The 14,399-nt window shown below is 38.1% G+C and overlaps 1 protein-coding gene across 4 annotated transcripts in view; it reads right to left on the bottom strand.

Moving 5' to 3' along the window:
* GPC6 (glypican 6) overlaps positions 1–14,399 on the bottom strand; it is a 795,726-nt gene that overhangs the window by 55,363 nt on the left and 725,964 nt on the right. Inside the window, exon 8 of one of the 4 annotated variants that reach the window (XM_035319320.1) lies at positions 13,074–13,668. The exons of the other annotated variants lie outside the window; for them this stretch is intronic. Within the exon in view, the coding sequence (XP_035175211.1) occupies positions 13,555–13,668 (114 nt within the window). The 3' untranslated portion in view covers positions 13,074–13,554. Of the gene's footprint in view, positions 1–13,073; positions 13,669–14,399 lie in introns of those variants that run through there. 4 annotated transcript variants of the gene reach the window in all.

Consider the following 14,399-nt stretch of genomic DNA (forward strand, 5'->3'; position numbering starts at 1 on the left):
TTTTTTTTTTTTTTTTTTTTTTTTTTTTTTTTTTTTTTTTTTTTTAATCCTGATTCTGACTATGGAAAGCCACCAGCATGCTGATGATGCCCACATTGTGGCAAGTAGAGGCAGCTGGGCACACCACCACAGAAAAGTCTCAATCACGACAGCAACATAGCTACAACCAAGCTATCTCTAAAGGCATTGTTTAAAGGGCTAAGGCTTTTAGAGCAACCATACCTTACTGCTGTACACTATTGTTGTTTGCTGCAAACAACATTCATCTCACCTAACTCTACTCACCTGAAAATTTAAAATTTTGGCTAGCCTAGTTGTCTGCATTCCCATTGTTATCAATGCTAGAGACCAGTTCAATCTATTCTGCAAAAGGAAGTGGGGCTAGAGGATCAGATTGGGCTTATCTTTATGTTTTGCATTGCTGGTTATGAGAAATCATTCCTGCTTTGCACATCAAATTGAACGCATCAAAACTAAGCTTTGGACAATACAGATCTGGGTGCAGAACTGCCCACTAACAGACAACCTCAATAGCATGATATTGGTGCCTCTAGGGGAGATGAAGCTGTAAACAAGAGAAAAAATTGACACAGAAAGCCTTGTGCTATTTGGAGAGGAACAGAAGAGGACAAGAGACACATCTACACCATGGCAGTCAGAGATCCTTGAACTAACTCTTAGACATGCTTGTTATAGACCTAGGGGCTGGACAGCAGTGCCATTTCAATTGAACCTGTTAGTTAGTCCTGTGGAGAGGCAGGTCAAGTGGTGCAGAATGGTGCTAAATATCTTTCTTTCCTCTAGACCCAAGCTAGCAACATATTGCCAGATGGCAGAGGTGTGTGAGCTCACCCAGAGCTGGCTTTTGACTCTCTAGTCTGTCACTGCAGAGCATAGAGCTGACCCATGACAGCTTTTTAATTGTATAGTTCAAAACTGGAGGGAAAAGAGCAGCAGTACCTCCCTGAGTGATCAGAACCCATTAAAAACTTTGCATAAGGGAAGGGAAAAATCAAAAAAAGAGAGACCTGAAAGAAATGGCAGCTTGCCACTGGGTTACTCATGGGCAGTCATAACAAGTAGACCCACAGGGATAAAAAAGCAGCCACAGGATGAAGTCTTGTCCTACAGAGATTCTGCATTCCTCAGATGAAAGTCTCAGGGATCTGCCCCTCTTCTTTGCTGTGCAGCTTTTAGGCATATTTTCATTTCAATCAGGCATCATGGAAATGAACTGGAAATTAGCCAGTTTCGTTCTTTCTTCTCAGCTCTCCCCGTTTCACAGTACAGTGAACTATAATAACTCTTGAGGCAGACAACTCAGACAACTCGTCTATTATTTTTTTTTTCCTTCTTGGCAGTTACAAGCATCTTGATTAGCTGGTGGCCACAGACACACCATGGTTCCCAGAGGGCACCTCCACTGGCAACTGTTTGGGAACAGGCACCCTGATGGATGAAGCCTGCCTTGCCTTCAGAAATCAGGGTCGTCCTGATGTGTCAAGACAAAAGCTCCTGATGCAATTTTTATGAGTGTCTATGAATCCTGAAATTCAAGCTTGGAGCCGGTGCGTGCAGGGTGGTGTTGCTGAATACTGACAATGAGATGATGCACAGCTTTGGCCTTAAGTGAGATTTATGGCTAGGGCTGTTTACGATGCAAAGAGTTTATCACTGTCAAAAGAAAGAGAGAAAACAGTCTCTGTCCATTTTAAGCAGTTAATTGTAGAGGTTGTTCTCTGGTGAATGGAGGTACAGACATGGGATGTTTAAAATTTTCTTGCTTGGTTGCTTAAAACATCTTTATTTATAAGGCCATTTGTTTAGACCATGAAGTTCAGGGTATGCAGGTTTGAAAAACTCGGCTATATGTATATGTGATATATTTATATGATACAAATATACAGAAAAATATATACTTTTATCACATGAAATCATTCAGACAATAACATCCCAGATGCTCTGAATGCCTTTGGGTTGACATAACATCTTGTATAAAAATGATGTTCCTGCATAACTGTGGTGCATGACAAATGAAGAGCTTGTATTAATCCCTCAACAGTGAGCTCCCAAACAACATATTTCATAGGTAGACAGGAACTTGATGTGGGGAAAGGGAGGGAAGATTAAACATTTTTTTTTTTTTTTTTTTCCAAAAAGAGAAGTACAAGATATAACAGGCTTTTTGACTTAAACGAAGGAAACTCCACTGCAAAGAATGCTATGTACTTGAACTAGTTCACTTCTTTGCTCAGTTCAAGTATAACTTAATGAGAAAATTTCTCAATTTTCAGATAATTGTTTTGGATGAAAATGTGCTTAAGCCAGATTGAATGTAAATGTTTTGTGTATGAGAATATGTACACATATGGTAAAATGAAGTACTCACAGCTTTCCTATCTGTAGTGGAATGAGTACAGATGGATTTAATCTCAGTGTTAGTCTTTTCATCCTGACACGTCATTTATGTCACCTCTAAAATAATAATCAGGAAATCTAGATAAAGTCATACTAACAGGAAAACACTAGTGTTCTGTTTCTTACATATAATGATGGGTGGCAGAGAAAAGAAGCCTTTTAGTTTAAAATGTGGTTTGCACCAGTTTCCTTTTGCACAAAGCAGCTAGGCTCCATAAGAGAGAAACAAATTGTATTTTATTTTAACCAGATTCACAATCCTCAAGTAAATTACTACCTTGTAACAGTATAAGAAATCAATCTAATTCTATGTGTCAACCAGCAACTCATATGCAGGGCTCTCCCTGTGCAAACACTCCCCAGTGAAGTCGGAGGCTTCTAACAGCGTGAAATCTGTAAGTGCCATGGACTGGCAGCTAAGCACCCTTGTGCTTCAGAGGAACAATAATAAGAAAATGTTGTGGAATTTCTGGAGCTGCTTGGTGAATAGCAGCACACTGCTTTATTTATTTATTTATTTATTTATTTTTTTCTTGGAGGAATATGGCAGGATTTGGAGTTGTCTTGCCCCAGCAGAGAGATAATTGCTATAATTCATTAGAGTTCATTTCAATTCATTTCAACTTTTCATTACTGGAGCAAAACTTTATAAACTGTGTTGAAGGGAATGAAAGCTTTAATTTCCTGAGGCTGCATTCATAATTATTGTAATTCAAACAACCATTTGAACCATCCTATACTGGTTATTACATTTCCTGTCTTCTCCCTGTCATTTTGTACTGTTTAATTTCTTCATTCACTTGCTCCTAGTTTTACATGCTCTTTCAATTCCTCTGTCTTGAGGAATACAGCAAGTAAACTCATTGGTGGCAATGAGTTAGTGCAGTTTCTACAGGCTCATTTTTAGAACAGCCTAGACGACATCTAACATCGATCCTACATCATTTATGCTTCAGCTGTGCAAAGAGAATAGTTTCACACTGGGAATGACTTTAAACTATGTCTTATTTTAAGATAAGCTTATTTATTTTCCTCATGCCCTTGCCACATTTTCTGATCAAAGGCATTTATATCTAAACAAGTTTTATTTCTTACAAATACTTTGCCTATCTTGTTTGATTCCACAGTACAACTGCTTGTGAAGCTGAATTTATATCTCAGCTATCGTATGCATAGCTACAGCCTGTGATGGAAGAAGCAAAAGGTTAAAACTTCACTACTGAAGGTTCTGTAGGAAGGCAAAGCTGTGTCAAAAGGAATACAAAAGGAAAAAAATACTGGAGACCACAGGTTACATCATTAAAATTGAGAACTTTACTTTTGTGACTATAACTTAAAGATTTGGCTTACTATATGCAAGCAGACAAGCTGAAAGCTGTTATTCAAACAGTAGAAATACAGAAGAACTGGAAAGGTGAAAAGCACCACAACAATCAGTACACTGACCTCAGTCTGAACAAATCTCCTGCAAGCTTGTCTCTAACTGGGAGCGACGTTCTCCAGGACTATACAAGACCTGTAGTTGTATTCCAGCTTCTGCAGCATTACACAGCAAAGCAAGGAGATATCCAACAATATATATATATATACTTAAAAAAAAAACAAACTACTATTCAGAATTCAGTTCAGAACCACCCCAAAACAGGAATATTTCACTTTTCTGAACTTTTGAAATCTATAAAATACAGTGGTAATCCTTGCTTCAACATGTATAACAGACTGTGCTTCATTCATTTGCTAATTTCTGTTCATAGCTCTGACTAAAACTAGATAAAAACAACAACAACAAACAAACAAGAATTATCTGATTTATTCATATATCCTTCCTGTTTTTGAAAGGAAATGTGATTTAATGGTCAATGGCTAGGATCTGGTCAGAATCCAAATTAATTTCTGACTCAAGTTCTCATTGCAAAAGCCATGTGTTTGCATCATTCTTAGATTAATAGATCTTTCATCATGTGAAGAGCCCTAAAAGGGATTGTATCCATACGAATAAATAAGAAAAATCAAATTATTTTCTTCAAACCACAAAATACTTGAATTTCATTAGGCTTGAGAGAAAGGGTAGAGTCAGTTTTTATTTTATCTGAAGCTGTTCTCCTTTTATGTTGATATATTTCTTGGGTTCAGTTTTTTTGAACGTCTCATGTTATTCCATGAATGACTTCCAGCCATTAAAGAAAGGTACTATACAATCCAAATCTTTGCAATGTTTACAATTCCTTTGAAGGTGGTTTCAGCAATTTTATCTCATTTTATTTTTCTGCTTAAGAAAAACTGGCAAAATATCAAAAGAAATGTGGAAATGAGTGCTCTTCATTTTGAAGTTAGATGGCTTCTTAGTTCATTTCAAAACCAGGCTAACCTTTGACTTTCTGAGTAGCTTGCTGAAATTCAAACTCATTCAATGCCTGTGCATCCTTTCAGGATTAGCACCCCTTCTGATGAAGAGTGAAGTTAGCTCAAGCTGTTTTGTATGATGTGCAGCCCAAAGGCTTAAAGCTGATGATCATGTTGGCTAAAAATGCCTCCTGGCTTTCCTTCTATATTCATAATTGCACTGTTTGCCCTTTTTGACTGCTAAGGAGACAGGAGTACATTTCATGTTCCCAAGCAAGGGCCACAAGACCTTTTACCTTACCTGGATATGCACATATGCATATTGCCAGTTCCCAAAACTGAGTCAGGGTGTTGCTGGCCACTTTGAACCTCTACCTGCATATTCACAACACAGGTAGAACTGTTTAGTCCTATCCTTACTGTTCTCGACCTCCAGCACCTCGCTCTTCATCCCTTTCTTGGTGGCTGTCATACTCCCTGAAATAAGTCTTCTTCCAAAAAAGCAATGATCCCTGTATTGGCCCATCAAAATCATGTCTCCTTTCTCTCACAAATCATCATCCAGCCATAGATAGTGTAAGGGAGAGTGTGGGTGCCATGAAGTTATAAATGATGGCATGCAAAAGAGAATCTGAACAATCTGATTTTCCTATGCCTTCACCCCCATGAGTAGAGAAAAAAGATTGCTTTGATTAAGCAAATATAATATGCTAGTCATCTAAGTAATGCAGCAAACCATATGGAATATCAGAATCTTATTTAAATAAACATACTTTCTAAACCAGAAAACAGTTAAATATTAGCAATAAAAATTTTAAACACTTCCCTTGCCCTGCCTTGTCTCCCAGTTTTCTCCTGTAATTCCTTTATACCAGCATATTTCTGTCTGAGAGAGCCTCTCCTTATTTACCTCTAGCTGAAATTGATTCTGACTTAGCAGCTGCTTAAAGATCCATAGCTGGGATTCTTTTCTCTGTTTGGTTTCTGATAACAGGCAAGGCTCGATTACCTTATCCCGATAAGTTACTATGGCAAATTCCACCAGTGTGGAATGAGGCATTCACAAATATGTTCTTATCAGTGCACATTTTCCCTGTCTATGCAATTTAATCCATGAAAATTAAAAGGTGGATTTTGCAAATGAAGGCTGAGCAATGTAATCCTTGCTGGAAGTTTGTCTTTAACCTGGATCACTGGTACAAGTACACTTCCTTTATTGGAAAACACTTCAGCAAGCCAACAGCTAGTGGAATAAGGTTACAAAACCATGTTACATTGCTTTCAGAAGTGTAATAAATCCTGAAGAAAACCTTAGTGTTGTTAATCCTGTTATTTATCACTATGACAGAACATTCTTGTCTGGTTTAGGGCATGGCTACTTTTAATAAGCACAAAACAAAATTAGGATTTTCTTAGTGCCAGACACTATAGCGGATCAAATGGGGAAAAATATGGGTCTAAACTCTGTGGGACTAAACTCAGTGAGAAACACGGGCTGTGTGGCCAATATGTGGCAGCTGAGTCCTTCTACAAAGAAAGAGGAATTTTACTTGCATTTGAAATACCCTTGTCACATCTTCCCCCTTACAATTACGCCCTTTTAATCTCTGTTATCTCTCTGATAAAGGAAGTGGCTGACAAGAGTGTGGTTTAGTATGGGGATGAGTAGTCTTGAAGTGATTATAGTGCCTACGCCATGGGGAGTCATTAAAGAACAAATGGCATTGAAGAGTATGTCCCTATATATCATTAACTATTTTCTAGATTTCTGAAAGAGTATTTGCCAGCTGTGTTATTTCACATTTAACACAGAAATAAATCGGTATTATAACCTGTGGGAAATAGGATTTTTTAAAAGTGCTTCCTCAACTAGCTTGAGAATTCAGGGGTTTTGTCCCATGACATTACCAAGTTAATTTGCAGCTGGTCACGTTCCTGCAGGAGTTGCTGCACATTTTGCAGGCAGCATTTTTCCTTCAGTCAATCCCTCTCCTATCTGTCTATATCCAGCTGTTTTAATGATAAAAAGTATATTTAAGGGACTCAGTTTTTCCACATTGACTTTTATCAAACAAGGGGTGACCTGATGAAAATCGTGATGAAGCTGAGCCTTTCTCTGCAGGCAGAGAGGAACTGAGTTCACCATCTCTCATCTAACAACAAAGGTCTTTACGTGGATGAACTCCGTCTGGCCTGGAAATGAACTGTGCTAGTGAGTGGCCTTTGTGACAGCAGGGTGGGGTTGAGCCAGGAGCTGTCCTCTTTTATTTCCCAACAACACAATCATTATAATCTGGGAGAGATGGACTGCAGATAGAAACACCTGTGGTTTCTCAGTCCCATCACTCTACTATTGCACTGACTGCTTAAGAAAGTATTCTATACCTTATGAAGAGACAGTATTCACAGTGTCCAGAAGTCCTGTACCCTGGACAGAATTGCTTGTCTATTACAGGCAAACTGAGGTTACCAATTCAGACTTTGTTAACTTGGATATTATGAAGATCATGTTTTACAGAAACAGATTTTTTTTTTTTTTTTTTTTTTTTTTTTTTCTGGCTCACTGCAAATTAAAGATTAGAAAATGATGCAGAAACATTAAGTGATGGCTGGGAACTCTGTATCTTCTACTTCAGAAGAAAAGAACACCTGAAATGAAGATCTCATTAAGGTCTTTGAGACCAGGAACATATTTCTAATGTGTGTTCAATGCCTACCTGTCACACAATGACCCTCGTTGCCAAAACAAAATAAATATAATTACTGTACAAGGTGTATAATAGTAATGTCAGTGTTTATCCAGATATGTATATTGTGAGCTCCATAAAATGATTTCTGAGAATAGGATTAATCTCACAGGACAACAGCATCCATGTCTGAGCTAAAATTCTTCTGTAGTCAACGTGAGAAACAGGAAATAGAGGGTGCAAGTACTTCTCAATCCAATCTCAATACAGATTTTTAAAGTAGTTCAGATCAGCTGTGCCCTGAAAGTTCCTATTTCTCTCAGCTGAACAGTATGGGTTTTGTGATTTGGCTAGCTGGATGGTTAGATACCTGCATTTGGTTGGATGGATTTAATCTCAATGAATAAATAGCAATTGAAATAATATTTATTTACACATTTTTTCAAAGATTATAAATGATCTCTGATTTTAAACCCATTAACATTCACTGTAAGATCAAGGAAAATAGGAGTTTATTTCAAGTTTATTTATTAAGCAACATTTCTTTTTCTTTCTTCCTTTTTTTTTTTCTTTTTTTTTTTTTTCCCCATAAGTGATTGCTGCTTTTCCCCACAGAAGAAATGTAGTTCTCAAATTTCTGTTATTTCTGCATATATATCACACTTAATATATGAGCACTGTAGGTATGTTATATTAAAAGAAGACAAAGCACTTCAAGCAATTAGTTTTTACTTTAGTGCCTGTAGCTGTTACTTAGGTAACACATTTATTGTTATGAACTGCAGATTTTTATAGGCTTGAATGTTTAAGGAGAAAAGCAATTTTCATTCTAGTCCATTTTCATTTGGGTTCCTATATAGTATTTATGCTGTCCAAATATATAATAGGAAAGCAAAATTCCCAGCACTTTGAAGTGAATGCAGTTATCCTGGGGACTGCTAAGTGCTGGCTATGTGGTTTCCTGCCATACAAATGAATGTCAGTCTCAGTTTCACTGGCCTCTGGCACTGAGTTACTCTTGCCTGAATTTAAAAGCTCATTGTGGGTGTCGATGTGAGCTGGGCGTCAGAGCCCCACCAGTCAGTGGAGACATGGAGTGGGATTCAGTTGCCTGCACACAAGTATCCGCTGTCTTTAAGGCTTTTTGGGTCTTCCAGTCTAGGGCATCTAGGGAGTTATTCAGTTGGCCAAGTACCTAATTTTGGTCTAAATTAGGATCTTACGAATAGTTCCTAGAACCCTCCTTCAATTACAGATATAAATTAGCCTAACGCCATTTTGGAGTCCTCTGGAGCATTCAGAAGATTGAAGAGCACCTGCAAGGACCTTATCACATCTGTTAGCTCCTTGCAGATGCCTTGGTAATTCAGGGCCTCTCACTTAGCAGGAGGCATTTGTGTTTCAGCAAGTGAATCATTCCTTCTATAGATCACCTTAACTATGTCCTCATTGCCACCAGGGGAGATTAAGAAACTTGGCTATACCTTTATTATAGATGCTAAGTTAGACACAGTGAACTCCGTTTCTTATTTACCAAAAATTATGTGTACACAACATACATTCAGTGCAGAAGAAGCAAAACCCAAGAAGACCAAAAGCAGACATATGCATGATGGTCATTTATTATCACTGCCACCAGGAAAGACCATGCAAGGCCACCAAAACATGAGCATCTGCATCTACTTTCATCTCCAGTGAATCATACACCTAGGTCCTAAATCTGAATAACCTCAGTTACCTCCACTTCGGTAGGGCCACCTGTGAAGGAGTCAGGTATTGACTGCTCAGTCTGAGTTCAGCTAACTCTAGCCCCATGCAAGCTTCGTATCTTGTCAGTTCCAAGGTTCCTCATAGCTACCAGAGAAACATTGGCACTTACAGGGAGCTATTCATGTGATCTCTAGAAAATGTCTACATTAGGCTGTGGGAACTGCACTCTGAAAATAAATGCTTTCTTAACTGACTGTGGGGGGAGCCCATACAACTAACTCCTACTCCTGTAGCTGTATTTCTCTATTACCATGTACACACCAATGGGATGTGCTGAAGCGTCTTGAAGGTATACTCCTACTTTTCATAGTGACTAGGTATCTGAAGTAGTAATACAGGGGCTATGCATTTTGCCCTAGTGTGCAGGTGTGATGCTGCTAGGACCTACGCTACCTAGGATCCAGAAATGCTGCTGGGTCTTTTAAGATGCATAACCTTAGAACAGTCCTTAGCTGATGATGGATAAAATTAGATTTGACAAAGCCTTTCTGTCTTCCTTCCCCAGTATTATTAAAAGCCTTGGCTTTCCCATCAATGAGTATCTATAACTAGTCACTCAGTCTTTGCTGTTTACAGGAAAAATGTAAATACATTAAGGAAGCAAAAATGTAAATACATTAAGGAAGCACCCTGTATTGCTGTCCCAACAATGTAGACAGATACATTGATATGACTGTGGAATGGAAAAAAAAAAGTAGGAAAAAAATACAGGAAATCTTTTTTTTTTTTTTTTTTTTTAGATGTAAAATATTTGCTTTTGACTAAAGAAAGTTCATGAAATGGTCACAATTTGTAGGAAGGTAAATCTTTTTAGTCCTGATATTTTACCTCTCTTCTAACTACTAGTAATGCCTATAAAAGCCCATAAAGTGTCAATTTCTATTGTAAACAAGGAAAATGTGTGAAATGTTTGGCTTGGGAAATCAGTTTTTAGTCTGCTGTAACCTACCATTTGTTACAAGTGGAGTCCAGCATTGCACACGTCTGGTGCAAGTTTACAATATATCTGGGTGCTGCAGTCTAACAAAATAGAAATTGTTGCAAAAGGCTCCAGAGAACTAATTGACAGTACAATATAACACATTTTTATCTGGAGAATGAGAACCACTATTTGCAATTAATTCAGAAATTAACAAAACTTTAATTTCTTTTTTTTGGCAGCCACACCAGTGCACGACTAGTTTGATGATGAGAAGATATTCTGTGGTCTGTGATCACTTGAACAAAAGGACCCTCTATTCTCTAGGTGTAAATGGACTAGTGATACATTACAAAATCCATTTTTTATGGAAACTTAGTATTGCTTTTAGAACCTGTTGCTTGTTGTCATATTAACCATGTAAGAATGCATAGCAGTGTAACACCTTTCAGGCAGGTAATCAGTCATAGTTGTTATTCTCATGCTACTTGGAAGCATCTAAATGGGCATCATTTATATATTGTAACTGGGGACACAAGCCCTACTACCTATTTTTAAACCATATTTCTTCTATTAATATAATGTCAAAATGCTAAAGTGTAGAGGACATTTATATAGTCACTATCTTTCTTTAGCATTAACAAGAACATTAAGAATTCACTTTTCCTTCTGCACAGATTCATGCATAGACAAATGAAATGAAATGTGATCAATCTTTCAGCTGAAAGAGCAGCGCTGATGTGTTTCCTGCTTAGATTCATCTTCTAGATGCTGATAATAAAAACTTTCTGTATACTGGAAAAAAAACAAACTTTTACTGAGTAGAGGCTAAAACATCAAATGGAAGGAACTAGATTTCCATCTAGATTTACAAAGGGGAATTGCCATCGGATAAAACTTGTGCAGCCTCCAGAACGAAATATTTTTGCTGCAGACTAGCAATCCTTCTAGGTACCTGATGACACCACAACAATGAGTATGATTAGAATTATGATTAGAACTATCTATCAGTATATTTATAGACCCAATTCTCCTTTTGAACACATGTGATTCATAGATCCTAACTCCAAAGCCTGGTATTATGGTTACATTAAGATATCTACAAATTGGCTGTCTGAGCTAATCATTCAGGTTCTTTTCATACCCAGTGGGGAGAAATGGGTAATTCAAAAGGTAATTCAGATTTCATGTCATCTCAAAATGAGCATCTTAAGCAGGATATGGAGGTGCCTAGTTCCCTCCACTGATTAATAGGGGAATGAGGTTATAGCTCAGACTTTGATAACAACATTAGAAACATTAAAAGATATGGAAAGTAAATCCCTCTCCATGTTATTATGGTTTGATATGGCACAGATGTGCAAGCTTCAGCCTATATATCCTGCTTTTGTTTACACTAATAGCCAAGTTCAGGAATCACTTAATTCTTCAACAATCAAGGACTCATGACCACCATTTTTTCATCTTAACTGTGTGCTAGTCTAGTAATTAGGAGTAGCTTCTGTTTACAGGTGTCATATGCCCCACCTTGGTAACAGGTATACTTAATACTGCTTATACTTCCCTGGAAAAGAGATGATGACTCTAAGGGGATCTTCACACCAAGAGTTAAAGGAAGTTCAGCTAGAACCAACAAGTGTATATTTAGAAGATACTCAAACAGGCACTGTGTTCAATGAGACAGGCAACATGTCACTATTCAAGCAAGGCAGACAATGCCTTGTAATCAGGACTGTATATTTTTTTGGACAACTAATTAACTTAGAGAGCTGTCTATCCTGTTAGTGTTGGAAGACATTTTTTCCTTGCTCACACTGAACGGAGTCTGAACAGCAGGCAGAACCATTCCACCTGAAGACACAGGCAGCCACTGAAGTAAAGCCCTTAGTAACTGCCTCATGTGCATTAGGAATGAGATGCATCAGAGACAGCAGCATGCAGAGCTCTTCAGCAGGGTTATGGAATAATATTGCCTTTTAAAAAAACAGATCTCTGCCAGGTCTCTCAGGAGGGTTCTGACAGCCATCATCACTCACCCACCTTTGCCACCTGAAACTGGTATTAACCAGGAAGGAAGAAATGATAGCACAAACTTAAACTTACTTAGATATTGCTGTGGCACAGAAACTGAGAAAAAAACAAAATCTGACACTAAGCAAACACCTCTTTGAGGAGAACCAGGCCAATCCTAAATTTGACACCAAATGACCATGAAAAATGTTGTAAAATATATATTCAGTGTGCATGTTGTATCCAGACAGCTAATAAGAAACAGGGCTCTAAAGACACAAAGTATAAAACTGGAGGAGCTGTACACTTTGCATTTTACAGGAGTTATTTGCTGAATAACAGCACACAGAAATGGCACCTCCAACAGCACAGCATCTAGAGCTTGTGGGAGGAGTGGTCTATAGGAACCTAGGGGACATCTAAAACACCTGCACAAGCCTGTTAATTTCACTCTTAAAAGTGTGACCAATACTTCATGAGCTATGAAGCCTTTTACAGGCTTATTGTTTGTGTCTTTCCCTATGGGTTCTGTATGCAGAAGGTGTTCGAAAAACTCATCTCAATATTTTAAACCCTGTAAGATTTATAACTGCTGAATTTTATTCTAGGGTCTCTTGAGAAATAAAATGTGGAGAATAAACATCCTATCTCAGGAATATTGTGGTATCACTGCATATATTTAACATTTCTAGACTCTGGACTAAATGGATTCTTACAAAGCTGAAACATAAGCTTCACTGTTGGGAGTTCCCCAAGAGGATTCCTTGGGCAAGTCAGATCGATGTCTTCATGGTATACTGTCTTGTTAATTTCAGGCTTTCATAGCTGAAATGCAAAACAGTTCTCTCTCTCTCTCTCTCTCAAATTATATTTTCTGCTTCATGTACCTTTAGAACACTGGGAAGGAATTGTTCACAACAGATTTGTTGGGTTACTGTTGCATTTTTTATTGTAACAAAAATCGTTACACACTGTAGTAAAAATATTTTAAAAATATGAATGAATAGACACTTAAAATACATCTCACCATATTCCTAAAATAACAATTTCAGGGTCCTTTGCCCACAGAAAATTAAACTTCATTTACTTTTACTTTAAAAAAATACAGGAGAGAAGATAAAGGAACATTTTCCTACAAAGTATGAAACAATATATTCCCCTCCCCAGGGTAAAGAGCATGAAAGAGTTTATTTTTTCAGAATAGGTGCATGCTCATCCACTTATCTGTGCTGCTGCTATACTGTACTTGAATGTAAATCACCCTCAAAATGCCACGGCCAATTTCTCAGTTGCCTATCTCCATAGCATGCATGTGCATTATGCATTATATGGTTAATAGTGCATCAGCTCCCCTGTGGAAAATCAAGAAGGCTTCCATGTCCTTCTGAAAGGAAATGTGGAATAATTTTACACACGTCCAGACAGGTCAGGCTGAGATATGTTCTTGGGAGAAACTGCAGCTGAATTAAAGCAGCACTGTGCTGTATGATGGCATATTGGATACAGAGGTACTTGAGGCAGCTCAAATGCAGGAAGTAGGTATCACTATATCAGCATGGGGTTCTCTGTAGACTAATTAGTCCTGCTAAGAAGCAGGATATAATGGTCTGAGCTAAATGCTTTGAGGTAATTCGCAAGTCAGATGATGCATATCTGCAGTGCTGTGTTCCTGCCTTCCCCTTGGGCTGCACCAAACCCCTGCTGAGGAAGCCTTTTGTCTGAAACACAGGGACCTCTAAAATTCACAGAATTTATGTAGATGTAAAGTATAATTGAATCTACTTTATCAAACTCACACAAAGTGGTTTGCCCAAGACTGGGCAGTGAGACAGTTACAATTCTAGGGAGCGAGCTCAGAATGGCTTGAGAGATTGTTTCCTTTGCTCAAGTGCTATCTCCAGGCATAAGCCCCAGAAATAGGTGACACTGCAGAGTGTCTGCATTGCTGCACGTGTGTGGTGTCTGAGACCACGTGGACGTTTATACCAGCTTTTCGCTCACTCAGGGAATACACTCCTTTCTAGGAATGAGACGTCATCCTTGAAGGAGGAGAAGAATATTGGAAAGAACCAGCAGCTCTGAGCACTGGGAAGAATTAAATGAGCTAGAATCTAAAATTACTGCTACTGTTTTACCGTACATGACACACAAAAAGTAAAGATGGTGAAGATGAAACTTAAAGAAGTATTTTGCCCAGCATTGTACAAAGACAAATGGGAATGAAAGTGAAGAATAAGAATACCAAAGCTTAC

This window comes from Oxyura jamaicensis, chromosome 1 (assembly GCF_011077185.1).
Source record: "Oxyura jamaicensis isolate SHBP4307 breed ruddy duck chromosome 1, BPBGC_Ojam_1.0, whole genome shotgun sequence".
Lineage (NCBI taxonomy): Eukaryota > Metazoa > Chordata > Aves > Anseriformes > Anatidae > Oxyura > Oxyura jamaicensis.